General features: G+C 44.7%; 1 protein-coding gene across 1 annotated transcript in view; it reads left to right on the top strand.

Annotated features, from left to right (window-relative positions):
- Nucleotides 1–24,358, top strand: part of LOC137347208 (contactin-associated protein-like 2) — a 1,554,138-nt gene that overhangs the window by 957,337 nt on the left and 572,443 nt on the right. The window contains exon 14 of the mRNA XM_068011439.1: nucleotides 9,246–9,373. Coding sequence (XP_067867540.1) covers nucleotides 9,246–9,373 — 128 coding nt within the window. The remainder of the gene's footprint in view (nucleotides 1–9,245; nucleotides 9,374–24,358) is intronic.

Below are 24,358 nucleotides of genomic sequence, written 5' to 3'. Positions count from 1 at the left end.
TTAATCGCATTAAAATTATAAGGCAAAAAAACCAGCACAAACAGGCTTTCTTAGGTTTAAAGAAGAAAAGTTGAAATTTATTATACTTGAACTTAAACTCTAATTCGTTTGACGCCTACGAATACACAACACGCCCATGCAAGCATGCATACGCAATATATACATGCAAATAGAGACAGAAAAGAGCGGAAGAAAAATAAAGTGGAAAATTTTGAGGCAATATTTGAAGAGTTTTTGTTTCAGTTCTTCAAGCTCACTGTAGAGTCCTTGATTGTAGATCTTGTTTTTCGTTCGGGCCAGTATTCTTCTTAAACTTTGTTCACTGTTGGAGACTTTTCTCTCTTGGGGTTCATGTGTCTTCAATGTATTCAGAGGCTTGTGAGAAAGAGATGGGAGCAAACAGGAGAGATCTTCTCAGTCCAGGAGCAAACAGTCCTTCTCCAGTTCAAACTGTCTGTGGCTAGTTCAAAAGACCCTGGAAAAGCCAGTTAGTCATGTGACCAGCTGGTCTAACCAGTCCTTGTATCACCTTAACAGTCTCTAGAATACTCCTCTTACGCACAATACCTGGTGATGAAGGTCCATTGTGGGTTGAATGTGTAAGGGAATGGTCCTTTGTCCTTCCAAGCACAGTCTGTTAATATGCAAATATATTTTCCAGCCACAGCTGATCTGTTTAACAAGTCATTTCCTCTCTCCAGCAACAATTTAAAATCAATGTTCATGACAAAACTAATGTGCCTCATTCTTGGCAGGTGGGGGCCTAGCATGACAGTAAATTTAAAAGGACGTGGGCACCTAAAGGGAATAAAATGTTTTTAGCAAGTGAAAGGCTACGAATGTTTTAATGTGTATATCAGCCTTGACAAAGGTTGTTTGGGAAACATGATCTTCAACAGTCAAGGCAGGTTATTGCCATGTATACAAGAATGCTTGCTTCTGCGCTTGTCTGGTGACTACCGGATTCTGTGAATATTTCAGTGGCTTTGTAATTAAAGTTTGGGTATGCGATTGTGATAAAACATTTTGTTTTAATCAGTCAAAGCTGACTTTAGCATCCTTCTCCCAACAATCTACAGCTACTTCGTCAATAACCTTCTCTCTGTTGTTAGCAAAGGCTCTTCTTTCCCTCCCACTGTTGTCACTAGAACAGTGGTTCTCAAAGCATGGTGGTTCGCGAGAGTCCTCCAGGTAGTCTGTGGGCTGGTCCAAAATGCAAGTCACTGTAGCTGATATGCGGTGAGAAAAGTTCGATAGACTTTTGGCTCCATGTATGGTATGAGTATCCTGGACTAGCCGACGTAGCTCTGAAGTACTTGCTGCCATTGCCAACAATAGACAACTGCGAGATTGGATTTTCAACCTTTGTTGGGCTGAAAACTAAGATGAGGAACCGGCTGAACGTGGAGCCCCACGTGAGACTGAAGCTCTCGAGCTTTGAACCAGACATCACCTGATTGATGTCTCATCCAAAGCAAAACCATTCTTCCCGTTAATTTTGATGAGTTTTTTTGTGGTGACAAGCAAAAGTGGGTGGGGTAGGACCAATAGGTGGTCTGCGGGGTCTTTTGCCCTGGCTAAGTGGTCCACAGACAAAGAAGTTTGAGAAGCACTGCTCTGGAGTGTCCCCTAGGGTCTATCTTTGGCCTACTCCTCTTCCTCATCTACATGATTGATGCTGCTCAGTGACATCGTCCAGAAGCATGTCAGGTTGTACGGGTATTCTGATGGCACCCAGCTCTACCTCACTACCTCTCTCAACCCCTCCACTGCCTCTGTATTGTCAGACTTCTTGTCCGACATCCAATCTAGATGAGTTAAAATTTTCTCAACTGAACGGGTTGCTTGCTGGCTCTGAGGGCGGGTCCCTCATTAAAAGGCACTTTGTGCCTGTACAATGGATCTGGCATCAGGAAGGCCCACTGAGAGCCACCCGTTCCTTTGTTGCCGACCCCTAACACCCCATACATCCTCCTTCTCCATGATTGGGGTGGGGGGGGGGGGGGGGTGGTGGTGGTGGCGGTGCAGTCTTCCCTGGCCTTGTAAATGTTCTGCTATGTATAATATCGTGGCAGCTCTGCAGAGTAAAATCCGCGCATGTGGGCCGCCATCTTTTACGGCCATCACCGTAATCGGCAGCTGCAACATAAATTTCAACCCAATGTCTCAACTATCTCTTCTTTCACCGTGACTTGGACAGCATCATCTTCCTTGGTAAAGACAGTTACAAAGTGCTCATTTAATACCTCAGCCATGTCCCCTGCCTCCATGCGTAAATCCCCTTTTAGATCACTAATTGGCCCCACTCCTCCTTTTAGCACCCTTTTACTTTTATGTGCCTATAGAAGACTTTTGGATTCCCTTGTATGTCTGCTGCTAGTCTCTTCTCATACTCTTTCTTTGCTTCTCTTATTTGTTTTTTCACTTCACCTCTGAGCCTTCTATATTCAGCCTGGTTCTCAATTGTATTATCAACCTGGCACCCTTTCTCTGCTTCATCTTATTCCCTATCTCTTTTATCATCCAAGGAGCTCTGGATCTGTTTGACCTACCTTTCCCCCCGGTGGGAAAGTAACTAGACTGTACCTGAACACTCTCCTTTTTAAAGGCATCCCGTTGTTTAGATACAGTTTTGCTTGCCAATCTTTGATTCTAATTTACTTGGGCCAGATCCATTTTCACTCCATTGAACTTGGCCTTCCTCCAATTAATTATCTTTATTCTGATTGCTCCTTGTCCTTTTCCACATCTAACTTAAACCTTATAATAGTATTGTCACTCTCCCTTAAATGTTCCCCTCTTGACACTTGATTCACTTGACCTACCTCATTCCCCAGACCAGATCCAGCAATGCTTCCTTCCTCATTGACTGGAAACATACTGATGTAGAAAATTTTTCTGAACACACTCGAGAAACTCTTTCCTTTCCCTGCCCTTTACACTATTACTATCCCAGTCTATATTAGGATAACTAAGGTCTCCCATTATAACTACTCTATAATTCCTGCAATAAAAACAAGAAATGCTGGAACCACTCAGCAGGTCTGGCAGCATCTGTGGAAAGAGAAGCAGAGTTGACGTTTCGGGTCAGTGACCCTTCTTCGGAACTGACAAATATTAAAAATGTCACAGGTTATTAGCAAGTGAGGTGGTGGTGGGGCAAGAGATAACAAAGGAGAAGGTGTAGATTGGACAAGGCCACATAGCTGACCAAAAGGTCATGGAGCAAAGGCAAATAATATGTTAATGGTGTGTTGAAAGGCAAAGCATTAGTACAGAATCGATGTTAACGGACTGAATATTGAACAGTAGCAAGTGCAAACATGAAACAAAACAGTGGGTAAGCAAACTGAACAAACGAAGATGAAATGAAATAACTGCAAAAAAAGGTTGTAAAAAATGTAAAAAAAAGGAAAAAAGAAAAAACAACTAAAAATGAAAGTGAAATGGGGGGCCCGTCATGCTCTGAAATTATTGAACTCAATGTTCAGTCCGGCAGGCTGTAGTGTGCCTAATCGGTAGATGAGATGCTGTTCCGCGAGCTTGCGTTGATGTTCACTGGAACACTGCAGCAATCCCAGGACAGAGATGTGTGCATGAGAGCAGGGGGGAGTGTTGAAATGGCAAGCAACCGGAAGCTCAGGGTCCTGCTTGCGGACTGAGCGGAGGTGTTCTGCAAAACGGTCACCCAGTCAGCGCTTGGTCTCCCCAATGTAGAGGAGACCACATTGTGAGCAGCGAATACAGTATACTACATTGAAAGAAGTACAAGTAAATCGCTGCTTCACCTGAAAGGAGTGGTGACGGTATGAATGATGTCACCAAAGAATAGTATGTAGATGAGGAAGAAGAGAGGGCATGGAATACTTTTCCACAAAATGAGATTGAGGCAGATGCCATTGAATTTTTTTAAGGGTAAATTGTATAAATATTTGAAGCAAAGGGAGATACAGAGCTATGTGGAGAGTCCAGGGAAGTGGAATTAGTTTTGAATTGCTGCAGATAAGAGTAGTCTTGGATGTGATGGATCGAATGAATTCCTACTGTGCTACAAACTTGAATGGCTCTCTGGTAAGTTTGCCTTTTATTATGGCTACGCCAGTTAAACATTTGGCCAGAGATGACCCCCAGGATGTTGATGGTGAGGTGCTCAGTGCTGTTCAAGGTCAGGAGAGGTTGTTCGGCTTTTTCTTATTGGAGCTGGTCATTACCTGGCAAATATGAGGCACAAATGTAACCTGCCACTTGTCAGTCCAAGTCCAGATGTTATCTAAATTTTGCTGTTGGTTATTATAAGCTGCTTCATTTTCAAAGAGTTGTGAATGGAGCTGAACTCTCTGGAATTGTAAGTGACTAGCCCCTTCCTGACATTATGATGGAGAGAAGGTTAATAGTGATGAAGCTGAAGAGGACCCTGCCATGAGGAACTCCAACTCCTGCAAAAATGTTTTATGGCAGCAGAAATTGGCCTCAGAAACTGCAACTATTTTCCTATGTGTCAGGTATGACTGTTTCCACGAGAGGTTTTTTCCCTTTGCCCCTTTACTGACGTCAGTTTTGCTAGGGATCCCTTGGTATTTGGTAGAATACTGCTTTGATGTCCAGGGCAGCTACTCTCACCTCTCCCATGCATTTAGCTCTTGCATCCATGTCTGGATCAAGGCTGTGATGAGGTCTGGATGGATGAACTACGATGGTAACCTTATGATCAACAAGTTTGCATGAAATACAATATTCTTATGCAGAAAATAGAGAGAACAAGCAAGAATAATTGTTGCCATAGGGGAAATTGAATGTGTGGGTGGAAGGAGGAGTGCTGTATTTATCCTCATATTATCTGCATGTACCAAACATATGCACAGAAAATGTAAATTAAAAAATAAAAAGTGTATCCTCAGAGTAGATATCATGGTCTGTGTTTTCCTCCTTGGATGCAACCCAAGACGAAAATTCACCAATGTTGCATCCATTTTGCTGATGCTAATTACACCCAAGTATCCACAAAATCCCATTAGAATATGCCCATATATAAATCAGCATAAGTCAATGTAAACAGTCAGGCCCCAAGAAATGCCAAACCCACACCAGTATATTACTTCTTTGATACTTGAAATATAAGCTTCAACACATTTAGCCATCATGCAGGCACAGCATGTTTAAGAACCTGCAATAGGGAAAGCTTCAATTTTGATGTGACTTATACATAAGTCATAAAAATTAATTAAAACAAACAGTGAAAAAGCAGAGTACGTCTCGGGATGATAATTTCTTTTAAAAATGGTGAGGAAAATGACTTTGTTTCCTTCTCCACCTGAGCATCTGGGGCTGTATTTCCAATCAGTGGTTGGGAACTGGAAATGGAGACTGTTTCCAGGTCCTGACCCTGCACGGCATGCTTTAAGCACACCCACTAGGATTTTCAAATCCTGAGCCAATTAAAGGCCAGAGAGTGGGCTCGCTTACCAATCAGGGACAGCCAATGGGAGGCCCTCTAGCACTCAGTGATTGGCAGCCCTACTGGCTGAAGAAAGTCATTCCAGGTGTCAGGCAAACAACGCCCCCCACCCCCTCACCTGCCAAGACTGAGACACCCATGATTTCGCCACATGAACATTAAAACTTTAAATTGCAAGCCCCTGACTGGAAATATATTTGCATAGTAACCGACAGTGTGGGAACAATGGGGACCCGGTTGTTGCTTCTGCAATACACAGAAGAAGTGGTCAGACCAGTTTTAGTCACATGACTAACTGACTGTTGCAGAGGTTGGAACTGAGAGAGTTTTAAATTGGAGAAAACCGGATTTGAACTCAGAAATCCATGTGCTCCTGGTTGGAACAGACCTCCTCTCCAGTCCTGCCTGCCTCAATCTTTTTCCCATGGAACTGAATCTTGTGAAAACACGTGAACCTCAAAGAGAGAAAAGTCTCTTACGTGGACCAGGTTTAAGAAGAACACTGGGCCCCGACAAACAGTAAGACTACCTACAATCAAGTGAACAGTAAACAAGAAACTCTTCTGATATTGCCTCAAACCCCTCTCTGCTATATTTACCTCTCCTTTTTTCTGTCCCTAGTTGCATGTGTGTATCGTATGTGCATGTTAGCATGGGAGTTTCGTATATCTGTAGGCGTTAATCGTATTAGAGTTTAAGTTTTAATAAATTTCATCTTTCTTCTTTAAACCTCAGAAAACATGTGTGCATTTGTTTCTTTGACTTATAATTGGAAAGCTGTGAACAATGATTCACAAAGGGGGAGCTCAAAACAGTGTGTTTAAAATTACACCGTGTTACAATAAAACCAGGTAAAGGCAGCAAAAGACCCCTAGACACATTTCGCACCTGGTTGTAACACAGGAAAGTCACAAATCTATTTGCCCTCTGTGCTGAGGTAGCTGATCAGGCATTTTAATTGTGGAGTTCTACAACTGATCTTAAGATCATTGTGCAAGGAGAGGAACAGTCCATCAGGTTTCCTGTTGTTGATCACTAACCACAGAGCGCTATTAGAAAGTGCCCATGTATGGGCATCAGGCAACTACAGGATTAGGCTCAGCAGTGATACCCCAATGATAAATAAACAGGTGGGGACAACTAACTAGGTTCATGTGAAGAATAGCCACTTGAGAGAGGGATCATAAGGTAGCTGTTGGCTGTTTTCTTTTAATTCTTTCTTGGGATATGGGTGGGCATCACTGGCAAGGCCAGTATTTGTTGCCCATCCCTAATTGCCCCTGACAACTGAGTGGCTTGCTAGGCCATTTCAGAGGGCAGTTAAGAGTCAATCACATTGCCGTGGGTCTGGAGTCACATGGAGGCTAGACCAGGTAAGGACAGCAGATTTCCTTCCCTAAAGGGCATTAGTGAACCAGATGGGTTTTTACAACAATGGATGATAGTTTCATAGCTAATTACTGAAACTAGCTTTCAATTCCAGATTTTTATTAATGAATTGAATTTAAATTCCACCAACTGCCATAGTGGTATTAGAACCCATGATTCCAGGGCATTAGTCTGGGCCTCTGGATTTCTGGTTCAGTGACATGACCACTACATCACTGTCTCCCACATATCCCAACATGAGCACCTTAAGAGGAACGAAGAAAATTCGAGAAGAGTTATGAAATAATGCTAGCATCATTTAATAACAGTCAATATTTTTCCACCATGTTTCTGATACCTATTATTCCAATGGGTAACAAACATTCTGTGCAAAAATTCAAGGGAAGATGTTCAAATGACATTAACAGTGATTGTGTCATTCTGTGTCTTTCGTATGAATTGCATTCAATGGGAACATGGCCTTGGAGAATTGTGACTCAAATGTTGTAGCTATGTCTCAGATCACATTTCCTTAGAGCATGGCTTCCCCACTGGAAGGGCAGGATCACAAAATCACCCTTATTGTATTTTATTTTCCTGAGTCTGAAACAAATTAAAATTTTATTTACTAAAAAATACCAATACATCTTTGGCAGTACTATGCGGAGGCTGAGTAACAAAGGTCCAAGATTGCGAAGAATTGTCATAGGGCAGAGGGTATAGATAAGCAAGTGCTGCAACCCATCAGAAAGGAGGCCTGGGAGTGGATTGCTCTGGTGGGAGGCCTCATGAGGGAGTGTCAGCCAGTAATGGTGGCCATAGGTTCAGGACATGTTAGCAACGCCGATAGAGGTAAGTTACAACTTATTTGATTGGTAAGTGGGCCTGTGCAGACTTAAGAAGTGAATTTTCATTGTTGGTATTTAACTGGTTGTTTTTCACATAGAACAGGAGCCTGCATTGAATGAATCAGAAAGCTTCACATGAGGGTTCAGACACAAAATATATTACTTCTGCTTCACATGTTGGACTCAGTATTCTTGTAAATTTTTAAACAGAGGCCTGAATTTTACAACCCCCGGGAGAGGGCTGGGAGGCGGGGTAGGCATAAAAGTGAGTGGGGGGGTGGGGGGGTACCATGCCTGTCACTTACCCACCCCCGCTGCGATTTTACCAGCGGTCGGGGAGGTGGCAAATGGCCCGCTCACCCCAGACCAATTGAGGCCCTTAAGTGGCCAATTAATTGCCATGTAAGGTACTCCTCCCACCACCGCTGGTATCTTACCAGTGGTGGACAGGCACTTCACTACCTGAGGAAGCCACCCAGTAATACCTGGCAGCCTCCTTGCAGGCTGGGTGGCCCTCCTGATCGGGCACAAACCACCCCCGCTGGAACACCTCCCCCTGTCCCCCCACCTCGCTGGGACCCAGCCGATTGTCCCAGCCAGGCCCAATTCCCACTTACCTTATCCAGGCCTCCTCCATTGTTGCTGGTACTGACTGGGTGCAGTCCCAGCAGTGGCCACTGCTCCCGGTGGCACTGCTGGGACTGAAGAGCTGTAGGTCGCACTTGGAAGCAGGACTTCCTGCCTCAAAGAGGCGGAAGCCCCCACCAAGGCCAGTTAAGGGCCTGGGCTACGTATAATTGCTGCGTGGCTTCCAGGCCCGGCAGAGGTGGGATTGCGCCGACTTTTTAGCTGGTGGGCGGGACCACTGCTGCAATGTAAAATTCTGGCCTGAATTAACACACTGGACAAATCCTTGATTGGCATTTTCATTTGGGAGCTGTATTCCTAACGCATCCACGTGTGCCAGAAATGTAAATATACAAGTGCATATTTACAATGAATGCAGGGTAGCCTTCTGGGTAGTATCTACTGGGGTGCTGAAAATATTTTACTACTAGTATAATTCTAAAGCCTCAAAAAGATTTCACTATCATGTTGAAGCTCCACCTCCTTGGCTGTCTCTTGTATCTTTTCCCTCACCCTCAATGAAATAGAATGAGATTGCTGACATGGTCAGACCTCAGTCCATACACCATGGAGATTGTGATCCTCAGATGGGAAGCAGGATACTGCAATCTATTATGTGAGATTCCAGCTAAATGATAAGAGCTAGTTGCCAACTTGAAAAGGACTGGAAAATGATTTGACAATTTTTTTAATTGAGAGAAAGAAATTGAACCAAGCATATATAATTTTCATTATATAATGTCACATACAAGTGAAGTACTTTGAAGACAATTTTGGCATTTCATTCTGTGTTTGGAAGCAAATGGAAAATGTTCACCAAGACACTTGTCCTCTTAATTTGTTCATGTCCAAAACTATGCAACATAAGTACTGCTAAAAGTTCATGTCTACGTAAGCAGACATTTTCAGTTATACAAATCTATCTTTTTGTCAAACATTTTTTTCAGGAGGAAGGATACTGGACTTCTTGCTTATAAGAATCATCTTCCAGTAAGCCAGGTATTAGTTGGAGACACTAGCCGCTCAGGATCTGAAGCAAAACTCGCAGTCGGTCCACTACGTTGCCAAGGAGACAGTAAGTAGTTTTCATTCTACATTACATAAGTTGTCATTTGAGTTTTTCGCCTCAGACGGAAGGAAACATACTGGCATAAACATATTGGCATTTAGAAAAGGGATATGATTTCAAACCTGTGGGTATGAAATTACTTCCACACTGCAGAAGCGGAGAGATAATTTACTTTTCATTTTCAGCTTGAGATCTTTTTCTAAATAATGAAACGTTGCTACACGAGCATTTTATGAAGAATACTTTGTAGTAATCTGTGACAAGCAATTTTAAATTTCCACTATGAGCATTATGCATTTACAACTTTGATCATAACTTATACAGCAAAACTGAAAAAATCAATAATCTAATATGAATACTAAATCTGTGATTCACTGTAAATATGGTAATATTTGTAGCCTAGACAGGTTCCTCATTAAGGAAAGTTCCAATCTAGTAGCCAGTCACATTTGGAGACAGGTAATTAAAAATGCACACTGGGCATTAGTAATGCCTCCTCTTTTAGACACAGTAGCAAGTTAAATTTATATAGCACCAAGGGAACTTCTTGGGGGTTGGGGGAGGAATAGAGAGAGAGAAAACTCAGACACCAAGGAGGAAATAGAAGGAGGTTGAAGGGAGCTGACCAAAGGTGAGTTCAAAAAGCTATGCTTTGAGGAGGCTTTTGACCATGGGAAGAATTAAAGCTAAGTTAAAGGACTGAGAAGAGAAGTCCAAAGAGGATGGCCACAATAGCTAAAGATTTCACCATCGGTGGAGTGAGATGGGTGTGGCTATTGGGGGTGGTGGTGATGGGGGGCACATACCAGAAGACCAGAGGATGCAAGCTAAAATATAGAGCTAGATGAAATAGAATAGTTAGATTGCTACAAAACCATGGATGGATTTGGAGATAAGGACAAGTATTTTGAAATAAATATAACAAAAAACATGCATTTATATAGTTTGTGCCAGACCATGATGGCTGGGGTGCCATGACTAAACACCCCCTTAACCCCACAATAGGGCATGGGAAAACAATGGCAGTTGGAAAGGACTGAGGTGATAGGTGAATGAGATTTAATATGGAATAGCATACAGGCAGCAGAATTCTGGATAAATTGGAGCTTGTACAGAATGAACCTTGGAATGTTGACAACACTTGGTCTATGCGATCGCCTGGGCTGATTTTGATTGCCTGAGGGGTTTGGAGAGGAATTTTCCAGACTATTTTTTCCCTTAGTGACCCCTGGTTTTCCCTCTTTATTTTGCCTCTCCCAGGAGTTTACAAGGCTATGTGGGTGGGGTAAGGAGTATCTAGTTCTGATGCTTCAAGCATCATGGTGTGGGGCATGCTTGATGGACCAGTTGGTCTCCTCCAGTATGTTAATTTTGTATGTTCATGAATAGAGCCTGGAGATTACTGAGCCGTAGGTAAAAGTGAGATCGAGATGGAAAGAGAAATCAGTGGTCTTGGTGATGTACTCGTACTTTATACTCACAGCTCGCCAAAGACATCGTAATGAGGATTCAGAACCATAATCAATCAGGTCCCGTGCTGACTCCTCTAGGGAGCAAGCCCACCACCTGGCCAACCAATGTGCAGTACCAGAATCAGCCTCATTAATACTAATATAATATTTTACAAAGAATGAATTACAAAATGACATTGTTATATTTTCTTAAATAATGTGTAATTTGGATTGGCTAAAATCAAATTGGTCCAATTTGAACTAATTCATATCAAAAACTCAATTGTTTTCCATTGTATTTAATCTCAAAGAAATGAAAATTTCAGCCCAGCTGCAGTTAATAAAAAACAAAAATTACCCTTTTTTAACCCACATCTAACAACTCATAATACGTTTCCTAAAAGGTCCCACACAGTTCACACGTCTGGAGACTATGTTGAAGCCTGTGTTGCTAGTAATCAGCATTCCAACTATATCGAAAATGCTAATGTAAGTGCTTGAACATCAGAAATTGAACCTCTCATTTGATGAATTCATGGAGAACACTTAGAGAAGGAACCATCCCTTGTGTGCTGCATTCCTGTGTGCCAATACATTGCCATTCTCTCTTTTTATGCACTGAAATATCAGCACCATTGGCGTTTCAGAAAGCTAACAATTGGACAACGTATCATGCAAAAGTTGTTTTCTTCAAGCCATGCCTTGATACTGTCACTATACAATTAAACAATGAGGATATATTTTAAGGAAATGGAGCCATGAAAATAAAATGTACTGAAACTATTCTTAATAATCTGTGATCTTACATAATCATACATGGACATATTCACATGTACACACACACACACACGTGGCTGGATACTGGATTGTCCATTTAATCTCCGATTAGATCCACCAATATTAGACTTCCTAGTACAGCATCTCACAGGGAGAAAGAGATAGGGATCACTCAGAAGATTTATTGCAGAACTCCATTAATGATGGATTCACAGATTCTGGAAACAGAGACTTCTAATGGATTCTTCGGCACAACCTTTGGTTAACTGTGAAAGCTTAAAAACCTGAATAGACTAATTTTAACAATCTGAGACAATTAACAGTTCTATTAAACCTGAGATAATTAATCTTGCAGTTTTTCCAGTCATAAGCAAATATTTCTGTGTTCCCTGCTCTGCTGAATCTGAGCTAATTGTTTTTTTCAAAGTTGAGAAGGATTAATTATCTATGAAGACTCTCTTGATCGTTCTCCATGACCCAGATACATTGTGCATTTAATAGCCTGTTTATTTATAATTTATTACAATTTTTAATGAATCAGCCATCAGTTAAACCATTTATCTGAATTTAAAATAGAAGTAGTGATAGAGGATGATTTATGTTGGGAAGTCAAGCATTGGTTTTTGCTTAATGAGTAAATTTTTACTGAAAAACCAAAGTAAAGGCCAAAAGATCATAGCACAAGACCAACGTTTAAAGCCAAATAAGTCTTCTGCTCTGTGAAAGTCATGATAATTTGGGGGAAATTTTAATTGACCTTTGTGGGCGGGAAATGGGCAATGTCATGGAGAGTAAAATCAGGCGTGTGCAAAAAGGGGGGGCTGAACTGATCCCATCAGCTTCTCATCAGGCAGGCGAGATTAACATCTCCTCCTGGAACTGTACATACCACAAATAAGCACTTTTACACCAGTGGCAGTTTTGTACAGGAAAAATCTATAGAATCAATACAGATCATGCTTGTTAGTTGTTGTATGTTACTCACATGTCACTCATGAATCTAATTACAATTACCAACTCCTTGTTTTATTATTAAGATTAACATGGTGTAAAAGTTGTATACCACACGGGAGTTAAGTTAAAGAGAAAGGCAGTTGCAGGAGCAGTGTGACCTATGAACTCTAAATATGTTGCAAGGGCTATGACAGAAAGGAAAAGACATGTAAGAAGTGATTTTGGAGAAGATACAGATTTGTGAGAAAGTGATGGAAGAAAGCATTAGAACTATATGTTCTACTCTGAAGTTAATTCAGATCAAAATAATGCACACAGTGGAGGAAAGCAATCACATCACAGGATATTTGCCAGAGATGTGGTGCTCAGGGAACGGTCCTAACCCATACTGTTGGAGCCGGGGTGCTTGCAAAACTGTTGTAACCCAAATGGTACTGGAGATAGAATGTATTACAGTTGGAAATAATATTGCAAATAGATTTAAGAACAGTTGGTGATTATGAAGGTGCTTTCTGAGTGGGCGGAACCTAGTAAGAATTTCTATTTCTTAGTCCCATTGTTAAGCCAAAGATTGTGGTTCTTCAATGGTACAACAATGGAAAAGATGAGCCCCCTAGCACTGAGTGCTAAACTCTAAGGACATTGGGCTGAATTTTGTGCGGCCATTTAAGGCGGGTATGGTGGCGTTGGAGGACAGAGAATCACAGCAGAGCTGTCCACCTGGAAATCCGGCACAGTGACATTGGTTCCCGATTTTGTCTGAGGTGGGAAAGTATAATTTTGGAATTGACGCCCGACATGATGGGAACCTATTTTAAATTGCTGAAATGCTGTTTAACATGAATTTAAATGTAATTATTTGCGATTTAATGAGTCATAGAGTCACAGAGTTATACAGCACAGAAACAGGCCCATCGTGTCTGTGCCATCCATCAAGCGCCTAACTATTCTAGTCCCATGTTCCAGCACTTGGCCCATAGCCTTGTATGCTATGGCATTTCAAGTGCTCATCTAAATACTTCTTAAATGTTGTGAGGGTTCCTGCCTCTACCACCACTTCAGGCAGTGTATTCCAGATTCCAACCACCCTCTGGGTGAAAAATGCTTTCCTCAACTCCCCTCTAAACCTCCTGCCCCTTACCTTAAATCTATGCCCCCTGGTTCTTGACCCCTCCACTAAGGGAAAATGTCTCTTGCTATCTAACCTATCAATGCCCCTCATAATTTTGTATACCTCAATCGTGACCCCTCATCCTTCTCTGTTCTAAGGAAAACAACCCTTGCCTTTTCAGTCTCTCTTCATAGCTGAAATGCTCCAGCCCAAGCAACATCCTGGTGAATCTCCCATGCACCCTCTCCAGTGCAATCACATCCTTCCCATAGTGTGGTGCCCAGAACTGTACACAGTACTCCAGCTGTGGTCTAAATAGCGTTTTATACAGCTCCATCATAACCTCCGTGCTCTTATATTCTATGCCTCGGCTAATAAAGGTAAGTATTCCATATGCCTTCCTAACCACCTTACCTACCTGTGCTGCTGCCTTCAGTGATCTATGGACAAGTACACCCAGGTCCCTCTGACCCTCTGTACTCCCTAGGGCCCTACCATCCATTGTATATTCCCTTGACTTGTTAGTCCTCCCAAAATGCATCACCTCACACTTCTCAGGATTAAATTCTCACACTTCTCAGGATTAAATTCCATTTGCCACTGCTCCGCCCATTTTACCAGCCCATCTATATCGTCCTGTAATCTAAGGCTTTCCTCCTCACTATTTACGACACCACCAATTTTCATGTCATCTGCGAACTTACTTACCATATCTCCTATATTCATGTCCAAATCATTAATGTACACTACAAACAGCAAGGGTCCCAGCACCGATCCCTGTTGTACACAGGCTTCCATTGTTCACAGGCTTCCGCTCGCAAAAAACAAACCTCTACCATTACCCTCTATTTCCTGCCACCAAGCCAATTTTGGATCCAATTTGCCAAATTGCCCTGGATCCCATGGTCTCTTACCTTCTCAACCAATCTCCCATGGGGGACCTTATCAAAAGTCTCTCTGAAGTCCATGTAGGCTACTTCAACTGCTTTACCCTCATCTACACATCTAGTCACCTCCTCGAAAAATTCAATCAAGTTCGTTTGGACACAATCACCCCCTGACAAAGCCATGCTGACTATCCCTGATTATTCCCTGCCTTTCCAAGTAGAGATCAATCCCGTCCCTGAGACTTTTTTCCAATAGCTTCCCAACCACTGATGTTAGACTCACTGGCCTGTAATTACTTGCTACCCTTCTTGAATAATGGTACCACATTTGCTATCCTCCAGTCCTCTGGTACCTGTCCCGTGGCCAGAGAGGACCTGAAAATTTGTGTTAGTGCCCCTGCTATCTCCTTCCTTGCCTCACACAACAGCCTGGGATACATCTCATCTGGGCCTGGGGATTTATCCACTTTTAAGCCTACTAAAACAACCAAAACTTCCGCCCTTTCAAGGCTAATTTGTTCAAGTATATCGCAATCCCCCTCCCTGATCTACATCTTCCTTCTCCATAGTGAACACAGATGAAAAGTAATCATTTAAAACCTCACCTATGTCCTCCGGCTCCACACACAGATTGCCACTAAGGTCCCTAATGGGCCCTACTCTTTCCCTGGTTTCCTCTTGCCCTTAATGTACTTATAAAAAGCCTTGGGATTTTCCTTTATTTTGCCTGCCAGTGTTTTTTCATGTCCCCTCTCCGCTCTCCTAATTACTTTTTTAAGTACCCCCTACACTTCTAATACTCCTCTAGGGCCTCCGCTGTTTTCAGTGCTCCAAATCTGCCATAAGCCTCCTTTTTTTTCCTGATCCAATATTCTATATCCCTTGACATCCAGGGATCCCTGGACTTGATGGTCCTGCCCTTCACCTTAATGGGTACATGTTGGCTCTGAACCCTCACTATTTCCTCTTTGAATGACTCCCACTGGCCTGATGTAGACTTTCCTACAAGTAGCTGCTCCCAGTCCACTTTGGCCAAATTGAAATCGGCCTTCCCCTAATTCAGTACCTTTATTTCTGGCCCGTCTTTGTCCTTTTCCATAACCACCTTAAATCTTACAGAGTTATGGTCAATATCCCTGAAACGCTCACCCACTGATACTTCTACCACTTGTCCAGCTTCATTCCCTAGGATTAGGTCCAGTACTGCCCCTTCTCTTGTAGGACTTTCTACGTACTGGCTCAAAAAGCTCTCCTGTATGCATTTTAAGAATTCCTCCCCCTTTAAGCCTTTTGCACTAAGACGATCCCAGTTGATTTTTTTTTTTTCTTTGGCCTCCTTGTCTCGAGAGACAATGGGTAAGCGCCTGGAGGTGGTCAGTGTTTGTGAAGCAGCGCCTGGAGTGCCTATAAAGGCCAATTCTAGAGTGGCACACTCTTCCACAGGTGCTGCAGATAAAATTGGTTGACAGGGCTGTTACGCAGTTGGCTCTCTCCTTGCGCTTCTAACTTTTTTTTCCTGCCAACTGCTAAGTCTCTTCGACTCGCCACGCTTTAGCCCTGCCTTTATGGTTGCCCGCCAGCTCTGGCGATCGCTGGCAACTGACTCCCACGACTTGTGATCAATGTTACAGGACTTCATGTCGCGTTTGCAGACGTCTTTAAAGCAGAGACAAGGACAGCCGGTGGGTCTGATACCAGTGACGAGCTCGCTGTACAATGTGTCCTTGGGGATCCTGCCATCTTCCATGCGGCTCACATGGCCAAGCCATCTCAGTCGCCGCTGGCTTAGTAGGTGTATGTGCTGGGGATGTTGGCCGCCTCAAGGACTTCAGTGTTGGAGATACGGTCCTGCCACCTGATGCCAAAGATTCTCCGGAGGCAGCGAAGATGGAATGAATTGAGACGTCGCTCTTGGCTGACGTACGTTGTCCAGGCCTCGCTGCCATAGAGCAAGGTACTGAGGACACAGGCTTGATACACTTGGACTTTTGTGTTCTGTGTCAGTGCGCCGTTTTCCCACACTCACTTGGCCAGTCTGGGCATAGCAGTGGAAGCCTTTCCCATGCGCTTGTTGATTTCTGCATCGAGAGACAGGTTACTGGTGATAGTTGAGCCGAGGTAGGTGAACTCTTGAACCACTTCCAGAGTGTGGTGGCCAATATTTATGGATGGGGCATTTGTGACGTCCTGTCCCATGATGTTTGTTTTCTTGAGGCTGATGGTTCGGCCAAATTCGGTGCAGGCAGCCGCAAACCTGTCGATGAGTCTCTGCAGACACTCTTCTGTGTGAGATGTTAATGCAGCATCGTCAGCAAAGAGGAGTTCCCTGATGAGGACTTTCCGTACTTTGGTCTTCGCTCTTAGACGGGCAAGGTTGAACAACCTGCCATCTGATCTTGTGTGGAGGAAAATTCCTTCTTCAGAGGACTTGAACGTATGAGAGAGCAGCAGGGAGAAGAAGATCCCAAACAGTGTAGGTGTGAGAACACAGCCCTGTTTCACGCCATTCAGGATAGGAAAGGGGTCTGATGAGGCGCCATTATGCTGATATTAGTTGATATTAGGTAAGTTGAAATCCCCTACTATTATTACCTTATTATTTTTACACCTGTCTGATATTTGCCTACATGTCTGTTCCTCTATCTGTCCCTGACTGTTTGGAGGCCTGTAGTACACGCTCAGCCAAGTAATTGCCCCCCTTTTGTTCTTAAGTGCTACCCATATGGCCTCATTTGAGGAGCCTTCTAAGATAAGGGAGGCACTGTGGTGCAGTGGTTAGCATCACAGCTCCAACGACCCAGGTTCGGTTCTGGGTACTGCCTGTGTGGAGTTTGCAAGTTCTTCCTGTGACCGTGTGGGTTTCTGCTGGGTGCTCCAGTTTCCTCCCACAGCCAAAGACTTGCAGGTTGATAGGTAAATTGGCCATTGTAAATTGCCCCTAGTGCAGTTAGGTGGTAGGAGAATTGAGGGAAGGTGGGGATGTGGTAGGGAATGTGGGATTAATGTAGGATTCGTATAAATGGGTGGTTGATGGTCGGCACAGACTCGGTGGGCTGAAGGGCCTGTTTCAGTGCTGTATCTCTCTATGACTCTATATCATCCCTCCTTACTGCAGTAATTGACTCCTTGATCAACAGTGCAATACCACCTCCTCTTTTATCCACTCCCTTTTCACGCCTGAGTCTACTGTGATTTTGTGAATGGCAGGCAGCACTCAAAAGTCTTCAGGTTTGCAGCCATTAAAAGCTGGTGGTATCGAAGTGAAAGGCCTCAGTGTCACAACGCGGGGGGTGTATCCTGACCAATGCGGCATGGGGGAAGTGGGGGGTTTCTGAGGCCATTACCCCTCTGTTGATGTGGGTTCTGCAAGGGGGTTGGGTGTAACAGGGACTCTGCACGGTGTTGGATGTACTGGGGGCTCTGCAATGTTTATAGGGGCTCTGCAAGGCGGTTGGGTATGTCGGGGGCTCTGCAAGGGAGTTGTTTGTATTGGGGCTCTACAAAGGGGTTGGGTTTATCAGGGATTCTGCAAGGTTTTAGGTTGGGTGTGGGTGTGCATTCTAGGGTTGCGTAACTGCTGTGTTACTGTGTGTGGTGGCTCACACTGCAGTAAAAGATGGTGGGCCATCAGTCGGTTTGAGATATACCAGGCATTCCGCTGAGCAAATAGTGATAAGCATAATTGCCAAGGCCGGGTCGCCTCTGCTTCTGAAGTAATCCGAAGGCCCCAAGTCACCTGGCATGGGTCTCATACACCCTGTGTTTTTGGATTCCCTTGGCGTGTTGAAACACCTCCAATGGAGGCAGGTCCAAAAGGCAGCTGCGCCTGACCCTGAAGCTCCATGATGAGAGCAACAGCAGCTAACCAGGCCGAGAAGGGCCCACGTATGCCAGAGAGTGTACAGGATTCACATCAGCTACCTCCAAATGTCCGAGAGACACTGTCAATGAAGACTACGGCTCTCCAGGGAGGTCGTCACCGACTTATGCGACCTTCTGCAGGACGACATGTGACCTCTCGGATTTGGGGATAACCTTATACCAGTGGGCATGAAGATTACCATGGCACTACACTTCTATGAATCCAGATCTTTCCAGGGATCCACCGAGGACATGTGTGGGTTCTCCCAGGTGGCAGCCCACCGCTGCATCAAGGAGGTGGCCAATGCCTTGTTCAAGAGGGCTGGCAACTGTTTATACAACTGGACTGACCCTGACAGATAGTCAGGCTGAGAGGGCCATCAGTTTCAAGGCCATAGCTGGATTTTCACAGGTGCAGGATGTAATAGATTGCATGCATGTGACCATCAAGGCTCCAACGGACCAGCCAACCATCTTCATCAACAGTAAAATAAAAGCAAAATACTGCCAGATGCTGGATATATGAAATAAAAACAAGAAATGCTGGAACCACTCAGTGGGTCTGGCAGCATCTGTGGAAAGAGAAGCAGAGTTAACATTTCGGGTCAGTGACCCGAAACATTAACTCTGCTTCTCTTTCCACAGATGCTGCCAGACCTGCTGAGTGGTTCCAGCATTTCTTGTTTTTATCTTCATCAACAGGAAGGGCTTCCATTCAATCAATGTTTGACTGGTCTGCATTTCCTGCAGATGTATACCTGCTTCCCGGGAAGCAGCCACAACGTCTACAGACAGTAGTCATGACAGTCCCAAGTGCCTCTGCTTTTCAATCTCGCCCGCTCACCTTCAGGGATGGATTCTCCGGGACAAGAGCTACCCATTGAAGACATGGCTACTAATGCCTGTGAGGAACCCTCGAATACAGCGGAGGAGAGATACAACATTTGCCATGGCTCCACCCGAGCGACCATCCAGCAGGCCATTGGGCTGCTGAAGATGAGATTCCACTGCCTCGATCGATCTGGTGGAGGCCTGCAGTATGCCCCAGTGAGAGTTTTGCGTGTCGCGATGGTTGGCTGTGCTCTGCACAGTCTAGCAATCCAGAGGGGGGAGGCCTTATGTGAGGAAGATATGCATGAGCAACACTCATCCTCTGATGAGGAGGACGCAGAAGAGAGACAAAGGCAAGCAGAAATGGATGATGAGAAAACAGTGATGGAGGCCAGACATGTTGAGTTTGCGCAAAGGAGGCAAGAGACAACGTCATAATGACCACGTTCATCCACCCTGATGTCCATTCACTGAGAATCCAATACTTCATGCATGTAGTCTTCTGCTTCCTTTCCATCTGTGTTCCCTGAATGCCGACCAGCTGTAATGCACACTAGTGCCCATGGGAGACCATATGTTAATGAGGTCTGCTGTCACATTACCATGATAATGAGGACTGTGGTCACATTGGCACTGCATGAAGAGGTAGAGGGAGGTCAGGAGCTCACAATTAAGGCTTTATGGAACTCTTCCTCGGCATGGCTTAGAGAACAAATGTCAGTGAGCCATCCACCAGTCCTGACCACCTCTCTCCTGTTATGGGCCCTCTTCTCCTGCAAGAGGAAGGATGGAGAAATTTTAAATTGGCATAAGTATCACCATAGCAGTCCGTAACTGGGGGATCTGATATATCTCATGATAACATACATTGTCATGGGATTTATGGGGGTGAGCTTTGAACGAAGGTGGTGTGTGGCCCAGATGCAGTCATGCATCGGTCATGATGAGGTATTAGCCTCTCTGCCATTGCACTGATTGTGGCACCCTCACCACGTTGCATGCCCTAAAAAGAGCATTGGAACAGAGCACTCACCTTGGCTGAATGCAGGCTGTCGTTGACCCTCTTCCTGCACTGGACTCACTTGCATCGGGTGACCCAACGGCTGCTGACCTCATCTGCGATCTCCACCCAGGCTTGCTTGGTCAGGCAGGAGGACCTCTTCTTGTCATCGCTGAGGAAGGGAGCTCCTGCCTTTCCCTTGCAGCCTGGAGGAGAATCTGGAAGGAGGCATCCTTGAAGTGTAGGACCACCCTTTGTCTGCTCTCAGCCATTTTGTCCACGCTTACTAGGGGGGTTGGGTGGTGTAGGAAACAGTGCTGTACATTTTTATGCTTCACAGTATACAGAACTTCTATTAATTGCAAGGCAGAAGTGATTGCAGGGTTGACAGGCTTTTAAAGATGGTGCCAGCACCTGATCCACTGACAGATGACAACCTGAACGGCATTTTGTCTCCAGCCCCCACAATGTGATTAGGGGTGACCATGCCTCCATTATGCTAAATGGTCACCTTACACAGCGATGCGACGGCACACATAACACAAGGGAACGCCGCCCATTTCCAGGCCCAGCAGCGAGTTCATTAAATTCAGCCATTGAGTCAGTGAGCAGCAAGAGAGAAAAACATCGACTATGGAGTAGGAATGGGACTTGGTGGCAAAATACATAACTGTCATCTCCATCCAAAGATGTTTATGAGTAGTAGGTAGAGAGTCAATAACAACTGTAAGTAAATTAAATTGAAAAAGTAGTTATTTGAAAATGAATACTGAGAAGTTGCTCTTTGATTAAGTATGTAGGACTGCATTGATGAAACAGATAAAGTTTGAATCCTTTCAAAGCAGCCCAAAGTCCTAATTCCACCATATTGAAAAATTAATTGAAAACCATGTAAGTATTTAGCAAAATATTGGGCTGGATTTTACATTAGGCGGACGGGAATTCGCCACTGACGTGAAAGTCGGTGGCGAACCCGCTTCCGCCTAGCCCGGGGATCCGTCCCGCATTTTACGGATTCCCGGGCTTTAATTGTCCCAAGGCGGGACTTCCACCCACTTGAGGGAGGAGGTCCCGCCTCAGTGAGCTGCCAGCCAATCAGTGGGCCGGCAGTTCTTAGTCCCAGCAGTGCCACCGGCAGCGGTAGCCACTGCTGGAACTGCAGCCCAGCCGACACCAGGGAGCCTGGAGGGAAGGTAAGTTGGGGTTCCCTCACCAGGGGGAATCGGTCCTTCCCTGGTGAGGCTGGAGCGGTCGTTTAGGAGGAGGGGCACGTCTTGGGTCCTGGGGGTGGGTTGGGAGGCGGGGGCGACCCTCAATCTGGCACCCTGTGCCCGACTGCCATGGCCACCACCACCCCGGGGCGCGGAAAGACCAGCAGCTATCACTGTGCGACTTTTCACGTCCCCAGCATACCCGCTTGCCACGGGTAAAGTACCTGTGGAGGCGGGGGAGGGCCGTTAAGTGGCCACTTAAGGGCCTTGATTGGGCTCGGGCGGACGGGCCGTTTCCCACCCCGCACCCACCACCCCACCCCCCCCCCCCCCCCCCCCCGAAGCTGTAAACTTGGCCGGAGGCGGAAGTGGGGTGGTTAGGCTTATCGGACCCTCCCTCTCAATTTTACGTCGTCACCATCCGACCCACTGGGGCGGCGGAAGATTCAGCCCATTGTGTCTGATTTTACCATCAGTCAGCAAGGCAGTATGATGTTCAGCAACAAGGCACCTCAAATAAACAAAGACAGAATGTAAAACACACAGCAGGAAGGATTGTCTTGGTGTTAAAAGTACATGTTATGTATTTGCTGGTTTGCTGGATATTTTATATATCTGATTATACAGCCCCCCTCGACGTCGGGGGTCGTAGTGGTGGGTTCGTGGCAGGGACCGTAAAATGCCTCCAGGAGAGGCCCACCATGGGCCCTGATGCCGGGAAAGCCCGGTCTGATATTGGCGGCGGCGGCAAGGTCTTCATGGCGGCCTCCCCGCCGCTTGGCGATGGAACCAAATTTTAATTTTGTCATGTAGTTAAATTAATGAATTAAATACTCCCACCGTCCATTCCAGTGCCATATTTGTGGTGGTGGCTGGCACTGGTGCGGCGGGGGGCAAAGGTTAGGTATTTCAATGCGGGAATGGAGAGGTGGAGAGCAGAGTCAAACTAACCTGATTGGTCTAGGGGATGGTGAGAAAGGGTTGAAGGTAAAAGTTTATAAACTTTGGCGGGGGCACGGGGGGAATGTACACAAGGTATTTTTGTTGGGGGGGAGAGGGCAAGGAATTAAATGTACGGTTGTTGGGGAGGGTGGGAGAGGGTCTAGATCAGTAAATTTTATTTTTTTCAAAAAATGTCCCTTTAAAATTTAAATTCTTCTGTTGGGCTCAAAGCCCTTTAAAAGTAGCATCAGTGCCTGCATAGTGGCACCTGATGCCGTTGCCAGGGACGGACTGCTCACCCCCTCCACATCATCGGGGGATGCAGTCCGCCCCGGGCATTTAAATGAGCCGCCGCGTTTAATATTGCACTGGCTTCCGGTGAGCAATCGGCGTGTGCGGACTGCCGTACCTTATGGCCACCATGGATTTCGGCAGTGGCAATGTAAAATCCAGGCTATTGGCTCGACAGAACTCTGTCTGTTTTTACCAGAACTTTCTTGTATGTAGTTTCAGTTTCATAACCCTTAAAGTCTACCCACAGGTTTAAGCAATTAAGCACAGTGAACACTGATCAGTGAACAGACTAATATAATGAAACACAGATCAATTAAACCATTGAACACTACAGTACAGCCAGTGGAACAGTCTCATGTGGCACCCTGTGCCACAGCCCCACTCTCTCTGTTGCTCTCTCAGGGCAACAAACCCCAGAAACTATCTCAGGCTCGATGCCCCTGTCTTACATGCTGACATCTAGCTCAGGCTCTCTCAGAGTTGGTAGCCCAAGCCAGAGCCCGAGTTTCAAAGGGGAACAAACAACTCAACAATGGGATTTGAGGGAGAGACCAGCTGTTTTGGTGGTGGGGAACATTTCCTAAATTATTTTTGAGTAACACATTTAGTATAATTAGTTTTTGAATGTTTGGAATGACAAATAAAACCTGAACGAATGAGACAGCACACATGTAACAGTTAATTTTCAGTGTCAGAAAGGTTGATTCACAGTAATTAACACTTATCATGTTTTTAAAGAGTACTTATGTTTGAGTAAGACCTGCTGAGTATTTCTAGCATTTTCTGTTTTTATTTCAGATTTCCAGCATTTGCAATATTTTGCTTTTGTACTTAAGGTAATGACAAGACTTTACTTTCTTTGGCAAGTTTAATTTGTAACTCAGAGAGCAATTTTTGGATTTCAGTGTTTAATTGCGCATCTGCCCTCCACCTGAAATTGCTGCACCATTTGTACCTAAATAATGGCATCAGCTTCACTGCTTTTTTAGCAGGAAAATCTTGGTCAATGTCACCAGGCATACTGCAAAGTGTTTATCAGAGCTATGTTTACTTTATGGACAACCTAAAAATATGATATTACAGTAGCCATGCAGCTAAACTTTCAAATTTAGTGATTCACAAAATCAACTCTCTTTTCTGAGATCAAGCATGTTAATGTTGTCAGTATGGATTTGCTTTGCCATTTGATAAACTTAGGCAGAAACTCAGGTATCAAGTCACTAACTGTGGCTGTGGAATAATTTTTCCATTCATAAGAACACAAGAAATAGGAGCAGGAGTAGACCATATGGCCCATCGAGCCTGCTCTGCCATTCAAAACAATCATGGCTGATCTTAGGATTCAACTCCACTCTCCCACCCTCTACCCATATCCCTTGATTCCCTAATAGACCAAAGATCTGTCTATCTCAGCCTTAAATGTTTTCAACGATGGAGCATCCACAACCCTCTGGAGTAGAAAATTCCAACAATTCACAACCCTTTGAGTGAAGAAATTTCTCCTCATCTCAGTCCTAAATAATCAGCCCCTGATCTTGAGACTGTGCCCCTGTGTTTTAGATTCCCCAACCAGTGAAAATAATCTCTGAGTGTCTTCCCTATCCAGCCCCTTTTGAGTCTTGTATGTTTCAATGAAATTACCTCTCATTCTTCTAAAGTCCAGAGAATACAG

Source organism: Heterodontus francisci, chromosome 2, assembly GCF_036365525.1.
Source record: "Heterodontus francisci isolate sHetFra1 chromosome 2, sHetFra1.hap1, whole genome shotgun sequence".
Taxonomy (NCBI): domain Eukaryota; kingdom Metazoa; phylum Chordata; class Chondrichthyes; order Heterodontiformes; family Heterodontidae; genus Heterodontus; species Heterodontus francisci.
Note: the sequence above shows the minus strand (reverse complement) of the source record. Positions and strands in the feature narration are given on the sequence as shown.